We start from the raw sequence: 17,878 nt of genomic DNA, 5'->3' as shown, positions 1-17,878 counted from the left end.
CAACTTCCCCACTGTCTGACAACCGTGTCTCCTCATCGTCGGACACATCTTTACACACTTCCACTACGTCAAGAAGGTCATCATCACCCACAGACTGTGACTGGTGGAAAACCTGGGCATCGGAAAATTGCTCAGCAGCAACCGGACAAGTGGTTTGTGACTGTGGGAAGGGTCCAGAAAACAGTTCCTCAGAGTATGCCGGTTCAAATGCCAAATTTTCCTGGGAGGGGGCAGACTGGGGGGGAGGAGGCTGAGGTGCAGGAGCTGGAGGAGTGGGGATTTCGGTGACATGGGTGGACTGCGTGGAAGACTGACTGGTGGTGGACAAATTGCTCGAAGCATTGTCAGCAATCCACGACATCACCTGTTCGCACTGTTCTGGCCTCAACAGTGCTCTACCACGAGTCCCAGTAACTTCAGACATGAACCTAGGGAGTGTAGCTCTGCGGCGTTCCCCTGCTCCCTCATCAGCAGGTGGTGTCTCACCCCGCCCAGGACCACGGCCTCTGACCCCTGCAGTAGTTGGACGCCCACGTCCCCGCCCTCGTCCTCTACCCCTAGCCCTCGGGTTAAACATTTTTAAAATGAGAGTTATAACTTTTTTTTTTTTTTTTACTTCTTTTTGTTTTTTTTTGTGTTTTTTGTGTTTTTTTGAGTTTTTAAAACCAAACAATCCTATCCTATTGCTATGGCTATTTTCTAGCCAAGTATCAAAGGAAGCACACTACTATGCCAGATGAGATGACACTGAGTTATTGCCTAATAGAAATCCAACCCCTACTGAATTTTGCCACTTCGGCCTTTGCTATGGATATGTGCGCCACTAAGCGCAGAACACAGCGGTCGCAAGTCTCACTACAAATTGCTCAGAATTGGCAAGTACATGCACTGCAGAAACTACAGCCACCAGCAGATCAACCAGAAATCAAATATATAGAACGCTACTGTAGGCTTCAAGAAGCTGTTTGTATTCTCCTATGGCTATTTTCTAGCCAAGTATCAAAGGAAGCACACTACTATGCCAGATGAGATGACACTGAGTTATTGCCTAATAGAAATCCAACCCCTACTGAATTTTGCCACTTCGGCCTTTGGTATGGATATGTGCGCCACTAAGCGCAGAACACAGCGGTCGCAAGTCTCACTACAAATTGCTCAGAATTGGCAAGTACATGCACTGCAGAAACTACAGCCACCAGCAGATCAACCAGAAATCAAATATATAGAACGCTACTGTAGGCTTCAAGAAGCTGTTTGTATTCTCCTATGGCTATTTTCTAGCCAAGTATCAAAGGAAGCACACTACTATGCCAGATGAGATGACACTGAGTTATTGCCTAATAGAAATCCAACCCCTACTGAATTTTGCCACTTCGGCCTTTGCTATGGATATGTGCGCCACTAAGCGCAGAACACAGCGGTCGCAAGTCTCACTACAAATTGCTCAGAATTGGCAAGTACATGCACTGCAGAAACTACAGCCACCAGCAGATCAACCAGAAATCAAATATATAGAACGCTACTGTAGGCTTCAAGAAGCTGTTTGTATTCTCCTATGGCTATTTTCTAGCCAAGTATCAAAGGAAGCACACTACTATGCCAGATGAGATGACACTGAGTTATTGCCTAATAGAAATCCAACCCCTACTGAATTTTGCCACTTCGGCCTTTGCTATGGATATGTGCGCCACTAAGCGCAGAACACAGCGGTCGCAAGTCTCACTACAAATTGCTCAGAATTGGCAAGTACATGCACTGCAGAAACTACAGCCACCAGCAGATCAACCAGAAATCAAATATATAGAACGCTACTGTAGGCTTCAAGAAGCTGTTTGTATTCTCCTATGGCTATTTTCTAGCCAAGTATCAAAGGAAGCACACTACTATGCCAGATGAGATGACACTGAGTTATTGCCTAATAGAAATCCAACCCCTACTGAATTTTCCCACTTCGGTCTTTGCTATGGATATGTGTGCCACTAAGAGCTAAACACAACGGTAGCAAGTCCCCCTGCTAATTCCTCACAAAATGGTAAAAGATGCAAATTAAAATAAAAAAAGTAGAACGTTATTGTAGCCCTAAGAAGGGCTGTTGGGTTCTTTGAGAATCACTCCTGCCTAACAGTAAGCTAATAGAACACCCTAACGCTTTCCCTGACCAGCAGCAGCTCTCTCCCTAGCGGCATCCAGAGACAGAATGATCCGAGCAGCGCGGCCAGCGGCTAGTCTATCCCAGGGTCACCTGATCTGGCCAGCCAACCACTGCTATCGACGTGTAAGGGTACCACGTCATGCTGGGTGGAGTGCAGAGTCTCCTGGCTTGTGATTGGCTCTGTTTCTGGCCGCCAAAAAGCAAAACGGCGGGAGCTGCCATTTTCTCGAGCGGGCGAAGTATTCGTCCGAGTAACGAGCAGTTTCGAGTACCCTAATGCTCGACCGAGCATCAAGCTCGGACGAGCATGTTCGCTCATCTCTAATTCAGACCCTTTGCTGAGCAGAAGCACCTTTTGAGCTAGCTCCAGTTCCCTCAGGTTGGATGGTGAACTTTGGTGGAAGCCGTTTTCCAATCTCTCCAGAGATGCCCAATTGGGTTTAGGTCAGGACTTTGGCTGGGACAGTCAGGAAGTGTCACAGAGTTGTTCTGAAGCCACTGCTTTGTTATTTTAGCTGTGTGCTTAGGGTCATTGTCTTGTTGGAAGGTGAACCTTCATCCCAGTCTGAGGTCCAGAGCACTCTGGCAGAGGAATCATCCAGGATATCTCTGTACTTGGCTGCATTTATCTTTCCTTTATTTGCAACCAGTTGTCCTGTCCCTGCAGAAGAAAAAAAACAAACCCCATAGCATGATGCTGCCATCACTGTATTTGGCCGGTGCTGAGCAGTGCCTGGTTTTCTCCACACATATCGCTTATAATTAACACCAAAAAATTCAATCTTCATCTCATCAGACCAGAGATTTTTATTTGTCATGGTCCTTTGTCCTTTGTGTGTTTTTTTTGCAAATTGTATGTGGCTTTCATATGTCTTGCACTAGTTTCCGTCGGCACACTCTGCCATAAAGCCCCGGCTGGTGGAGAGCTGCAGTCAACTTTGTGGAACTTTCTCTCTTCTTCCTACTGGATCTCTTGAGCGTTGCCACAGTGATATGGGGGTTCTTCTTTACCTCTTACTAAGGCTCTTCTCCCACAATTGCTTAGTGATGGCCAAGTCAAGATAGAGCTGTGGTTGTCCTAAAATTCTTCCATCTAAAGGATTATGGAGGCCACCATGGTCTTATGAACCTTGAGTGCTGGAGAAATCCTTTTGTAACCTTTGCCAGATCTGTGCCTTGCCACAATTCTGTCTCTGCAAACACAATTCTGTCTCTGAGCATCTTGGGCCGTTCCTTAGACCTCATGAGCTCCGGCATGCACTCTGAGGTCCTATATAGACAGGTGTGTGCCGTTCAGTCAGTCCAATCAGTTTAAATAAACTCATCTGGGCTACAATGAAGGAGTAGAACCATCTCAAGGAGGGTCAGAGGGAAATGGAAAGCATGTGATTCAAATATGTCATAGCAAAGGGTCTGCATAATTATGACCATGTGATATTTTAGTTTTTCTTTTTTAATAAATTAGCAGATTGGGTGCAGAGTGTATATTCATAATTTAAAAAATTAACTTTTTTGATCCTAATAATTGGCTGCATTGAAACAGAGTGAAAAAAATAAATTTCCGTACCCACAGTATCGTAATAGATTTTAAGGCAGATTTCCTTTAAGTTCACTGACAAACTATTTACTGTATTGGAAACATTAAAATGATTTCACTTTAATGTACTGTGGTGTGTATTCTCTGTTTCTGTGTTGAAAAATCTAAGTTAAAAAAAAACATACAACCATCTACAGGAAAGGCTTTCAATGTTTTTGGTGAGGTTAAAGTACATCTAGGACCAATTTGACATGCCTGTGCAGCGCTGCGTAATCTGTGTGCGCTATATAAATAAAGAATTATTATTATCACCAGATCAAGGATTGTAAAGCAAGTACACTGACATACTGGTGTGTGCCCCCTCTGGCAGGATCTGCTCTTCTTTTTAGCTTCTTATGCCATGGTTTTTACAAAAAAGGCTTTTACAATTATATAAATGAGTCTGAGGGGCTTCAGGTTCCATAGAAGTTGATGGAGCCTGGAGCACTCTGGTACATTTGCATAATTTCTAAAGCCTTTTTTTTTTTCTTAAAAAAAAAAAGGGCATAAGAAGCTAAAAGAACAGATCCTGCCAGAGGGTGCCCACACCAGTATGTCAGTGTACTTGCTTTACAATCCTTGATCTGGTGATAGATGTCCTTTAAGCCTTTGATACTCCTGCCAATAAGCCCCCTGTTGTGAGTTCCTTGTGCCCTTTATTTTTAACATGGGCAGCTTGTCTGCTTTCTTTTAAGAGGGTGGGTTAGTGACAAGTATGTTGTCTGACTACAATCCACATGCCTAAGCAATAGGTGCACTTGTTCATAGTTCCGTCATTAAATTATTTCTTGAGGTTTTTTTTTTTTTTTTTTAAACGGTGGGTAGTTGTTTTAAACCTTTTGCTTTATATAATATTTGCTATTTTCGGTCAACCCAATATTTGTTTTTTGTAGGCTTTTTTTTTAACCTGTGTGTTACTTATGTTCTGTCTGCCAGACACCTTCATACATAATGCATGTTGTGTCTTGAAGATTGATGCTCCCTCTTGTGGCCAGAATCAATATTTTCACCAGAAGGTTATTATCCTTCAAGGCTTTGAAAGATACATCTATGGCAGCTTTAAACATCAAAAATGCCCTGGCCGCCCACACCGACTTTCAATGAATCCAGACAGACTAAGGGGCAAGATTAACCGTTTTATGTAAAACAGACCTAGTTTTTTTTCCCCAAGCATCCCAGAATTATAAAACTCCTTTGGGATGCTAACGATTGGCATGTGGCTTCCTCTTGATCTACTACAGAGGAGAGCGTATGATGCCAACATGATTGAATAGAGGGTTAAAATTGTCGCTTGTGAAATATCACAGAAGCGTTTGATAGAACTGCAGCCACGGGGCTCTGGGAGATGTATAATGTGTTTTTAAAGTATTATTGAACAAGTGTAGAAAGCAGTTGTTTGGTTTATGTGGAGTCTTAAGTCGGATATTAATAATCTATGTGTTTTGTCATTTAATGGTCATATTAGCTAGATGTGTGGAGGAGGAGGACAGTAACTTGTAGTGAAGTGAGGAAAAGGTAAAATGAAGAGTAAAATACATCAGTGGATCCAAAACCTGTGCCCTACAACTGATATAAATTGTAGGATTAAATGTGGCCAGGTCAGCAAGAGCCACCTTTGGGACATTCCTATACCCTACTTGAAAAGCGGTTGAAAATTTCTTCATGTGTGAAGGCACCACCAGGGGGAGCTAAGATTACTGCATATTGTTTATATAGAGTGAGTTTTATTTCGGACACAATGGGGAATGAAAGCAAATGTCTTGCCCTTGATCCCATATGGCCGTTTTCAAGATGGCAGCTATTTTACAGGCATAGCCTTATAGACGGCTTACTTGCTGGGTAACTTAGTAAACCAGTAAGATCCATCCAGTTGTGGCTGCAAGAGCTGTAGATGGAAGTCAACTTTCTTGTTGCTGGATTGTCAGTTCTTCGCACATTTATAAACCATAATTATTCTAGGGATTTTAACCCGCATTGATCCCTCCACAGCCGAATTATTTGGCCTATAACTGTGACAGGCGGAGTGCCGCTGCAGATCTTTGTTCGGCTTAAGTCAATTAATTCTAAATGGAGTATTAAGCTTTAATCTTGTTATTAAGAGGAACACAAGCAGGATTGACTCCTGCAGTAATCTGCTTAATTTGTGGTCAACATCATCAATAAACAATCTGCAGTAATTGAGATGGTTACAGTGAATACAATGAAAATTTACAATACCTGTCCCCTTTGTTTATGTAGCTAGAATGGCTGCTATTACTAGTGCTGAGGATGGCATATGCTTTTCAAGAGAAACTTATGCAATCTGCAATGATCGGGTACTCGTTACCAGTCGCATGCGTTTCTGATGAGATGCATTTGTAATCGGGCCGCGCCGCTCCCTGTTCTGTCTGGATTGCATTTGGAAACACAATCCAAACATGCAAACCCAGCCTCAATCCTGCAGGATTTTTGTATTGATAGCATTTCTTTCCGAAACCATGCCGCACCTGCCTATAGGTTAAAAGAAATAAACCACATTAATTTAGGGATTTTATTCCTGGCTCCATTGGCCACTACTGTAATTATTCACACTTTACATCGCCAGTTACGCCCTCCTCCTCTCCCCATTCCCATGCCGGAGAGTCAGTGACTGCGGACTCTGTCTTTTGTCGTGTACTTGGAGCCCCTGGGGCTCAATTGCATATTTCTAAAACTCCTTTTCCATGAAAAATAAACCATTAACAGCTAGATGCAAAACAGATCACATGCTGGTGGTTAAGTTTGCTTGGGTTAAAACCACTTAATCCATATTGTTTCCTTTAAGTACCACATTGTGCTAGCGCTTTTGGAAGTAAGGAGGCCCAGTTCACACTTGCGTCTGGCCTTTCTGTTACTTCTGTTATACTCTCCGTTAAAAGAATAACGATAACTAAACACGCAAGGTCTTCTGTTCTTTATTTCCACCATGGTCTTCAGTGTAAATTTTTTTTGTTACACATCCGTTATTCTTAGCGGTGGGAAAAGATACAGGCTGCAGCTCTAGTAATAACCACGTGTAACGGAGGTGTGAAATTATCTTTATTGTGAACACTTCCTCAACTTCTACACGGCCATATTTAAAATTTGTCTTCAGATAAATAGGACAACTATATGTCTACTTGTACTGTGCTTGGGTAACATGGCCATAATATCTTATACGAAAGACTTGAATTTGATAATCATAGTTACGATCGGTCATCTGTGAAGACTGTGAAGACCATTTAGAGTGACAGCTTCAATCTAGTACATCTGTATCTGAAGACATGATGAACAAGAAAATACAATTGATTTTAATAGTTTACCAAAACGTGCTGGATAATGGGTAGATCAGAGTTTTACAGCCCCATTGGGGGCAATTACGGAGCCTACCGGCAGAGAGTGCTTTCAGCTTTTAAATAAGCTGTAAACACTATGTCAAGACAAATGAGACCGTGCAAATATTGTGTCTGAATAAGATCCCCACAGAAAGTGTCTTGATAAATATCCCAGTGGGAACGAAACATTGCTCTGTTTTTTTTTAAAACTCTTTGCTGAAATGAAATTGTCCCCAATGGTCTGTTCTAATTTGCACTTTGGAAGCAGTGACTGGTGTAATGAAATGCTGCCGGGTTCCCACAGAGAAAGCAGCTGCTTCCAGTAAAGAAATAGTTCTGGATTTATTTTTGACATATTGTTTTATTTGTGGTTTCTGTCAGATAAAAGCTGGGAAAATGCAGTTTCTAGAGTAGTCCTGGCTGTATAGGCAGTCCCACCTAGACGGATCATAGACAAATGGGTTTTTAGGAATCTTTACTCTCTCCTCCCTACAGTATACAAATATTAGTAAAAAATATACCTATGTGCTACCCAGGATGTTAAGATCTTCAGAACTCTATCCTTTTCCAACACTCGTTTTTCCTTTTAAGCTTGGAACCGACATCCCTCCTCAACTGGGAAAACATCTTTCCATTCTTCCTACTCAACTGGAATCCCTCTTCATTCCTATCCTATCCTTTCTGTAGGAAACCGTCATCTAACTATATCTATATTTCCCTACTGTCCTCAGCCAAGACCTTTCCCCAAACTTCTGGTCTTCTAAATTTGGAACCTCCATCCTTCTTTCTTTCAAACCTTGATCTGGATCCATATACTTTCCACATTTGGCAACCTCAATCCATCGCGCTTTATTCCTCGGTTGAGACCCGCCATGCTTCTCTGTTTACATCCTTCTCTCCTCTGCAACTGTTCCCATCTATCTCCATCTTAACCAAAAGCGTATCTTGTCCTCAATCTGGATGGTTACTTTTTGAACTGGCTTTAAATAACCTGCGCTCAACAGAGGATGAACATCTTAAGATAGAAACCATAAATCGCCAGCCATAGCATTACCTCTGTTCATTTGAATGATGAATGCTCTGGTTCCTTGATAATATGTGAAGCCATTATCGGTTGAACTATATCCTCGCTGTATTTTATTTTGCACTTGGTGTCAAATTTTTTCAAGTTTGTCAAAACTGAAATAGAATGAAATCTTCTTCGTTGACCTTCAGGAGGATTGAGAAAGCAACAATAAAACGTCAACCTTTTGGCAGCTGAGAATGTACATGGCCTTTAGAACTTTCTTTGTGTCTTTAGGACAGCTGGAAATGAAAGAGGAATTCCCAAAATTCTTAGTAAAGCAAAAACTTAGCCTAGTACCTTTCACCTTCTAGTGGCACTTATGCATCTATGCAGCTACAACGATGCATCTGTTGCAGATTAATACACCCCAATATTTCATACTGACGGGAATTTTATGGTGTAGCTATCGAGGAAATACACTAGATGTGCATTACCTAGCAAAACTTTGCTTATGGGCATATCGTATTTGTCTGCCAAACCCAGTAATCCCTACTGTAATGTACATTAGGCTAGCAATGGAGAATAAATCTGGTAGAACTATTCGAAATTGACCTTGAAGATCAAACATTATAAAAATGAGAAATCTACATGCACTTGAGCCCATTGATCTCTTGGCATCAAAAGCCTAAGGGCAGGGAAACAAAATAAATTGAAGTAGAAAACTACAAGTGAATCAAGAACTTACATATATGAATAGTATGTTGAGAAAAGTGTGGAATTACTGTGTTGGTCAAGAAAAATAAAAATTCTTCTGTGATGTTAAATACTGTTGTGTGAAAAATAAATGTTTAAGGAATGGTACCTTTTATTGGCTCAACAAAAAAAATATTTGTTGCAAGCTTCCAGGACACACAGAAGAATTTTTAAATATTTCAGTGTAACACTATAATGTGTTTGCATGTCGTCTATGTTGTTCCACCTTTTGCTATAGTTTTTTCACTTTGATCTTAATTTTTTTTTGTTAACTTCTCTCATATCATTAGACATTGGCAATTCCCACAAAGACATGCCTTTTGTACAGGTTCAGACTGGCCCATTAAAGTATTAGAGCCCAATCCTTGACACAAAATAATGCGACCACAATGTCCAATAATAGCGTATCCCATTTAGAAATGACTGGAGCAATCACTTTACACTAGGGACCGATTCTTATAGGATAATATATCATTGATGGTCCATCCTACATTGACATGTACCAAGTTACTTTGGTCTGACATCACTTATGTACTTCCAGTATATCCACAACAAATTATTTATATGTAATAATTGTAGGGATCCTCTGCCCATGTGTGCCCATTCTATGATGGTAGTAGTTTGAAGACCCAACATATTGCCTTCGCAAAAAAAAAAAAGTAGCAACCAAGCTGCTAGGATGAGAATAATGGGGACAGCCTTGGGTTGTCTTCTGGTAACCTTAGATATGGTTTTGTCTAGAACAACTTAGTGTTTTTAGTCATGTAGAAAGGTAAGTAACCTTGAGTTACAGTGCAGAATGTGTTAGGTTGTGTAACTCAATTACATTGAACACCACGCTCTTAGACCGACAGGACAGTTTTCTTTTATGTGTCGTTCTTCTTAATTTGTTCATTTTATTTTTTTTCCCTCTATGTGTTCTTTTTTAATATCGTCAGTCATAGGTCACAATGATCAGGTCTTTTTTTCTTGTTTATAGGCCAAGCAGTCTTTAGCGACCCTCAATAAAGATGTACCCAAGCGACATTCACTGGCCATGCCAGGTGAAACCGTCTTAAATGGAAACCAGGAGTGGGTAATGCACGCGGATCTTCCGCTCACTGCAGCCATCCGTCAAAGCCAGCAAACGCTGTACCACGGGCACCCGCAGCATACTGCCGATCGGCAAGGTTTGTTTCCAAGTATTGATCTTCCATAGTCGAGGGAGTTATTGGGAGCGATCAATCACACCTTACACATTCCTGCGAGTATAAACTATTTGGTTAAGTATTCACTGCTTAATTAGGTGCATATGTTATTAATAGAAACCCTGCCAGCCTCCCAGCGCAGCTCTTCAGTACAGATTTGCTTTCAGTTGACTGCACAAAACTCAAATGTTAATTGTACAATTGAATTCCTTAATTTAGTTTTGTACTTTTCTTAACTCTGAATCAAGCCTACCAGTATATACATAATGGATACTACTGTGGGTGCTTTGGATATAAACCAGTATTTCCATGGAGTGATTAGTCCATTGGTCCTTCCCTTTATTAGTGAAGAACTTAGGCAAATTGTCTGTCCTCTAGGAAGAAAAAAAACTTTCTACTGGCCACCTTGATAGTCCATATCTTAACTTCTAAGTCAGACAGGTGAGTTGGGGAAGCATTGCTCCTCATACTTACAGTAGGGTTCTGGTTGGCTGTGCAGATGCCTTGTAGTAGCTTTTGGAAGGTGCCTATTGCCCGTGGCCAAAACCCCTTTCCTTGAGAAAAAATTGATATATAGCAGTAAACTTTACATTTCAGGTTGTGTTGCTTTTTCATGTGTCATCATTTCTAGTTAAGGTTTACCATGTAGTGTGGCCAGCTGCCTGAAGTGAATAGATATTGGGTGAAATTGAATTATTTTTTTTAAAATAATAAGCATACATGATACCGAATTTTACATCGGATAACCAAGGTCAATTTATTCCGTGTATGCCAAAATATTTCGAATTTACAAATTTAAAATGCTGGGCTGAAAATAATTCCTTTGGGACCTGTGTTTTTGATTTCCATCCATGGAACAGCTATGACCACAATTCAGTAGACCAGTTGTATAATGTCTAATGTTTTCTTGCCTTGAGCTCCGATCTTTTATTACAGATGTCGTAGGCTTTTGTAATTCTATGTATGATGCATACACATTCACGGCTGCTTTTCCTTCTAGCTGTCAGAGTAAGCCCTTGTCATTCGAGACAACCATCAATAATCTCTGACGCGTCTGCCGCAGAGGGCGACAGGTCGTCCACACCAAGTGACATCAACTCCCCAAGACACCGAACGCATTCCCTCTGCAATGTAAGACGGTAGTGTAGGTCTCTCTTTTTCTACCCTTTTTTTCTCCATTCAGGAATGATTATTCACATCCTTCCCTTGTTTAGACGCCGCTGTCAGTATGTACGCTGCATGCCTTGCTGAATAGATGGGAGTGATGTGAGGGGGCAGAGCGACTGTTGTGTTTCATTATAGGGAATGCTGCAGATTCCTGCTTGTGCCGTTTCCCGGTTACAGAAGCTTGACATATACAGCTGAGTCGCTTCTATAGGAACGGGAATAAAAGAACATTTTGATGAATTCATTGGTTGCTGAATTTGTCAGGTGAATATGCAGCCTGAATGCTAATGGCTGAATCTCTCTGTATTGTCAAGTAATATCCCTTTTTAAAGCTTATGATCATCTTTTTATGAACAGGCTCTTATTGTGTTAGTAATACTGTGGCCAAATAATATATTTGTCAAAAAGTTTTTCTTTCAATACGCACTTGTACCCGTGATCCTTTGTTGAATTACGCAGACGCCTTTACTTACTTTGTCCATACGTGATGTTTTATTTTGGCTTCATCCAACAATTCGGCCCATACGTTGCATTTAAATCGATTCCCAATGATGAATGTGCATGATATTATTAAAAAATATCTTCAATATTACTTATTATTCTTCTCCTGTCTCATAGGAAAAGAAAGGTTGGGGTCACCTAGAAGTCCTACAGTGGCCACATATCTGAACGTGGGTGGCAAGTTTTAGGGTTATTGAAAGAGATTAGCTAGGTATTCTTAGTAAAGGGCTTGTCTAGAAATTAAAAACGCTGTGTGTGGGGGATAATCTGTTAAAGATCCTCATCTCTTGGCATTTTAATTTAACCTATCAGCATTTTTTTTGTGTGTGTGAGGGATGAAATTAGAGGAAACACATACAAAATGGATGAAAATTCATACAAGGGCTGTGGAAACAAAGCCATGTGTATGACCCCATAGAAATAAATGGGGACGTTGAAAAGCTAGCTGTTGAAATAACTGCTGGCATATGTCCAAAAACATCATTTGTGTGCATGAGCCCTTAGGTGCACATTTAGTACCTGCATAGCCTCTTGACTATTAGTCAGAGATGGGAGTGGATTAAGACTACCACGGGCCCGGGACTGTATGAATATTATAGCCCCTACAAATCTGGATTTCACTTTGTACATGTGGTACTAGAACCAAGCTTCATAATGAAAGTAGGGTACATGCATCCTCCCTGCGGATTCAGGACCTTCAAAGGTACTGAAATGGTTCTTGTGTACGTGTGTATTGCTAACAGGATCAGATAGACAAAGGTTTCATGGGTTATGGTCTTTCTCAGTATAAAATTTGGTGGGTTGTTTGGGCAGCAATTGGCCCCCCACACGGCTTGGGCCCCGGGCTACCGCCCAAGTTGCTTATATTGTATATTTCTACTGGTCAGAAATTTGTATTCAGGCAAAAATTTAGTTTTTAATGGGGTTTTGAAATCTGGTTTGCTCAGCCTCCTTCCATAAGTAGCATAGCTATGTTAATGTAAGGCGTGGGGTCAAGTACTTTCTCCATCTAGCTGGAGTAGATGCTGTCCCACTAAGTAGGAGATCTGGAGACGTTCAGGGGTGGGACCTACTATTAGGATCAGGTTGGGAATTGGGAATACCCCTGTATAAGTACATTGGTCAGTATTTTGCGCTGCACAGATATAACAATGTTGGGGGTCGACTCTTTGCACACTATATTTATAGCTTTTGTGGTGAGCAGATGAAAGCACTTGCATGGTTGGTGTTGGCACAATTGAAAAGCTATGCATGTGTCCTCCTGGTATTCCTAAAACCTTCTCCCGATCCTCCTTTTTGCTTCTGTACAGCAAAGCTTGATCCACCCATGAGCATGTTCATGTGTACACAAAGGTGGAGCGTCTGTCATAACTGGCTTTACCTCTTTTATTACTTTTTCTAGTCTTTAGAAGACCTGGAAGACCAGAAGAGGAAGAAGAAGAAAGAGAAGATGGGTTTCGGGTCCATTTCAAGAGTTTTTGCAAGAGGAAAGCAGAGGAAGTCCTTAGACCCTGGTCTTTTTGATGGTACTACACCTGACTATTACATTGAAGAGGATGCGGACTGGTGACTGCCTCTGGAATCTGCTTATTCTGTGTGTGTATATGTGAAAGGGTGTATGTGCCCGTTTACAAAGTCCGAACCAGTCAAGTGAGCCTTTTTATTCTATTATGGACATTTTAATTTTCTTTTTTTTTTTTTTTTTTCATTTGCATCGCTGATCTGTAATTGCTGTACATAAAGAAGTGTATAAAGATGTTGTTTGTTGTCCTTTTAGCGATGCCGTTGTGTTGTAACTTTTGTCTTTACTGGATTAATTATACTTTTTTTTTGTGGGGTTTTTTTTCGGGAGGTGGTTCTAGTTTTGTTATGATTTTTGTTTGTTTATTTTACTTTTTTTTTTTCCCTTTTGAAACTTGAAAAACTACTGTCTATTTGTAAATAACAAGAGAAACTGTGCACTTTGTGCTTGTAGTGTCTTGTCCTGAACGCTATATATATATATATATTTTCAACCAGTAGTGTGATCTGCATTCTGTATCTGCAATGTTTTAATTGACATTATCCTGTTTCAGGGGTGTGCCAGCGCTTTGTAAAGAAGAGAATAAAATATATATACATATCTTTATTCAGAAGGTTTAACCAACTTTCTAGAATGAGGTATAAAGATGTATCATTTTGCTTTCACACAGGGCAAGACAGCCAGGCCAATAATCTATGCCTATTTACATATGGGATTTAGTGGCGTCACTGCAGCACAGAGGTGTTTCAGCAACGTCACAACGATGGGCTGCTTAGGGTTCAGACCACATAATAGCTACCTGCACTGTGCCGGCAGCAGTCATTCATTAAAATTTTAATGCCTGCCAGACAAAATAGTTTTCTTTTTCCTTTTTACGTTTTTGTATTTTTTTTTTTTGTATTTATTTGCATAAATGCACAAAGTTGTTATATCTAAATTATAAAAGTAAATGTTGAAGTTCTATTTTTCCTAAAGGATGAAGGGTATGTTTATATAATATGTGTTCGAAAGCTGCGGCCCCTCCCTGTCATTAACGCATCGGGCGAGAGGGCTCAGTCACATTATAATGCAGCTCAACCAAAATCGCACGAATAACTTAAATAACTTTAATCTTCACTTGGTTACGTCTTCCAATATCCAACTTTTACCATATCCACAGTATTTATGGCATTTTAATACTTGTAAGTAGATTCTGATCATGGGTGTACTTTATTATTATTTATAATGCACAATGTATTCTAATTTCTGTTTTTCTTCCTTGATCACAGTGTATAATAGGCCAATAAGTTATAAAATGGGGGAGGGGGGGGGGGCCGGGACAGACACTTAAAGTGCACCCCTTCTCCAGAGCTTGTGGAGCATTATGTGTGTGGATACCACTATCTTTTCACTACCCATCTGTGCCCTGTATATAATGTTGCTCTGCAGGGAAACAACCCCTTTCCAATAAAGGGGGGTCATGGACACTTTAAGTTTCAACACCCCTCCCTTCCCAGGTCAGATTTATATAGCATGTTGTAAATGCAGAATCTAAGTTTTTGTAATACCTTTAATCACCAAATGGGAAACGCAATATACTTTTATACTGTGGTAGTATAGAATTAAAAACTAATTTATATAAAATGTCAATGGGGACCCATCACCACATTTTTCACAAACACAGGTAGTGGCAGATTCCTATAGAGCCCTAGTAACTATCTGACACCCTTCTTTTAGCTAAAATTTGTTTCCCTCAGATTCCCATAAAATCAGAGTTCTGGTATCTAGGGATCTTTGGAGCGAGTCGAGGGACGTGGCCTAATGTCATGTGACCGAGTGACTTCATCAAAGGTCTTTTAGCTACTTAACTTTAGCAAACTGTACCCATTGTACATATCTGACCACATAAAACAATCACAGCAGCCTGCATGGACTTGTACTCCTCTCCATGCAGGCTGCTGTGATTTCATGAGAAATCTGCTTGGTGTACAGTTTTGTAATGCTAAAAATCTAAAGGGCCTACGATGATGTCACATGACATTATAGCTGCATACAGAGATAGGATGGAGAGGTGCTGCTGGATTCAGCCCGAGGAGGCCACGCCAACCTCAACTCACTGTAGCCATGCTTAGATACCAGGTAAAACTACCTGTATTTGTGAAAAATGTGGTGACAGGTTCCCTTTAAAAGCATGAGGGACAAGGACAAATGAACATATTTTCTTTATAAAGTATATTACCTTTGTATTCTCATCAGCACTATTCATTTATGTAATTTAGCCTTTGCCGTTTTTGATGCTGGTTTGGTTCCTGTGAGGAGCTGAATCGGCATCAGGGCAGCTATGTACATGTACGTTGTGGTGGGTTAAAGGACTTCTCCCTGCATGGTAAATGTACATTGCTGCACGGCAAGAGGTTAGGTGTATACAATAAAGGCCCATCTTCAGCATTAGTCCTTTGTATAAGAACTGTGGATGTCTGATACCCAGGCTGGATCACGGCTTCTACTCGCCTAAATAGCCCCTGTACAGTACACCGAACCCCCTTACTGCATGTGGGATGACTGGAACAGGTAATCGATTCCAGTGTCAGACCCCCACCATTCTGATATTAATGACCTCTCATGAGATTAGACAGTCAGTCTTGAAAGCAACCTACAAACTGGAAGTCTCTAAGACCCTTTAATAGGAGCAGTAGTTGAGCCTAGCTGCTACCACTACATTCACAATCTATGGGACTGATGGATATCGCCAAGTGCTGTACTCCAGGAGTCCCATAGACATAGAGTGGAGGAACCCGAAGCTCAGTGCCTCCTCTCCAGCGATCAGATATACCCCTTTAGCCTCCAGGGGATGATTTTTAATCTTTACTCTGTGGATCTGCATTTCCAGCATGATATATATCTCTAATCTGAACAACTAAAAAAAAAAAAATCATGAGGTCACTAAAGCAGCCATAGCTGGATGGTAAAACCTTTATATCATGTCCAACCCTGGATAAATTAGATTTTGTTTGGTGCAAAAATAATAAAACCTGTGTTTATTGATATTTTTGTTTTTTACAGAAATGCATCCATTTTGTACTGGGCAGCATTGGCTGTAGCAGCAAAAATCGTAAAAAAATTGGGCATTTTTCTTTTTATTTTCAAATGCAAGTTGATTCTGTGCAAGTAACTTAGTAGGTATTCTATCTGGTTTTCAGAGTGGTTGAGTTGCCTGTGACCAGCTCTGTGCTTTTCCAAATTTTACTAATGTCTAGATGAGTGGGGTATATAATGCTGCCAAGTTTACTGTAATTTTTTTTTTTTTTTGACAAGAAAAATGAATGTCAACCTCTGAAAACTGTAACATGAAACATTTGATAATGTTAGATGGTATTTTTGAATTTAGTGCGCCCTATTTAAAGGGATATTTAGTCTTATAAAAGAAACTCTAAATCTGTTTTCTTGTTCATATGATGTGTGTGTGATCACTGGCAATCAGTGGGTTAACAACGTTACAGCTTTTTAAAGGGATCCGTCTGATCTATAGGAAGGAAAGTCGCCGCGCTTGGATTTCTGTGTTCAGACTAAAATGTTTTATAAAGCTTTTTTTTTTCCTGTGTTTTATTTTTTTAAAAAAGCTCATGGTTTAGTATTTTTCATTACATGCTTAGGAAATAATTCTAAAAAAAAAATAAAATATTACTAAGAAAATGGTCTTTTAAGAAAAGGAGAATACATAGTTTAATAATGATTGGTATCATTAGTTATATCACCCCCCACATGGAGGGGAGGAACTCTAAAGGCATGAAGGCAAAAAGAAATAAAGCTTATTTTAAAATATTCCTGGCTCCTCGTCTGTTTTATTAATTGGTTGATTTGTTTTTGTGTGTTGTGTGTGAATCATCTCAATTATTCTATTTTTATGGATCTTAAATGGTTAGAATGGACTGTCTGGGTGACAGACCGCTTTGTATTTTTTATCAATAAAAATATCAATCCCCTTTGTCTCTTCTTTCACCAGTCTCTTTAGACCTACTGTAGTTCCTTTTGACCTAGTAATGTGATCGCTCAGCTAATCACTGGCCGCAGCAGTGATAACCATACTGTAGTTGTCCAGCCAGTAATGGTTATGGATGGTAAACTGTAAGACAAGGTAGGCAACATGGCGAGCCTTTTTGCATATTCAGGGAGACAAGTGCCAGCAGAGGGCGTATCATTACTGGCTTATGATGAGTGCACAGCCTGCGAGCCTTCTCCATACAACCATAACCATCACTGGGGAGGGGGGTTGAAGGGGTTATCCGGGTTTAAAAATTTTTTTATGGCCGGGCTGGGGAGGGATAGTTAAACATAATAAACATGGACTTACCTCCTCCGGCGCCGCTGTTGTCCCGCGCCGCGGTCACTTCGATCCGTGCCCCTGTAAACAAACAGGGGCACGGAATCCGCGCACAGGGAGCTTCCGGTCCGCGTTGTGGACGGCTCCTCCCATCCGTCCCTATCTCTCAGCGTTGTAAGCGCTGGGAGATGGTGCGCATGGGAGCATCCGGCCGGCCGGCCGGAAGCTCCCTGTGCACCGGTGTAATGAAACCGGCGCACGGAGAAGACGGGCCGCAGCGCTGGACATCGGCAGCACCGGAGGAGGTAAGTACATGTTTATTATGTTTAAATAGCCCTCCCCAGCCCGGCCATAAAAAAAAATTTAAACCCGGATAACCCAT

At 40.8% G+C, this 17,878-nt stretch overlaps 1 protein-coding gene across 7 annotated transcripts in view; it reads left to right on the top strand.

Moving 5' to 3' along the window:
* The window catches only part of KAZN (kazrin, periplakin interacting protein), a 415,360-nt gene extending 399,214 nt beyond the window's left edge, over window positions 1–16,146 (top strand). For 3 of the 7 annotated variants that reach the window (XM_072156132.1, XM_072156131.1, XM_072156138.1), the window contains 3 exons: window positions 9,799–9,988; window positions 11,007–11,137; window positions 13,077–16,146. In XM_072156132.1, coding sequence (XP_072012233.1) covers window positions 9,799–9,988; window positions 11,007–11,137; window positions 13,077–13,244 — 489 coding nt within the window. In that variant the 3' untranslated portion in view covers window positions 13,245–16,146. Of the gene's footprint in view, window positions 1–9,798; window positions 9,989–11,006; window positions 11,151–11,791; window positions 11,886–13,076 lie in introns of all 7 variants that reach the window. The other 4 variants (XM_072156133.1, XM_072156134.1, XM_072156136.1 and 1 more) reach the window with 4 other exon arrangements.
* Window positions 16,147–17,878: the final 1,732 nt, after the last annotated feature.

The sequence above is a fragment of the Engystomops pustulosus genome, chromosome 6 (assembly GCF_040894005.1).
Source record: "Engystomops pustulosus chromosome 6, aEngPut4.maternal, whole genome shotgun sequence".
Lineage (NCBI taxonomy): Eukaryota > Metazoa > Chordata > Amphibia > Anura > Leptodactylidae > Engystomops > Engystomops pustulosus.
The sequence above is the reverse complement of the archived record's forward strand: the minus strand, read 5'-3'. Positions and strand labels throughout refer to the sequence as shown.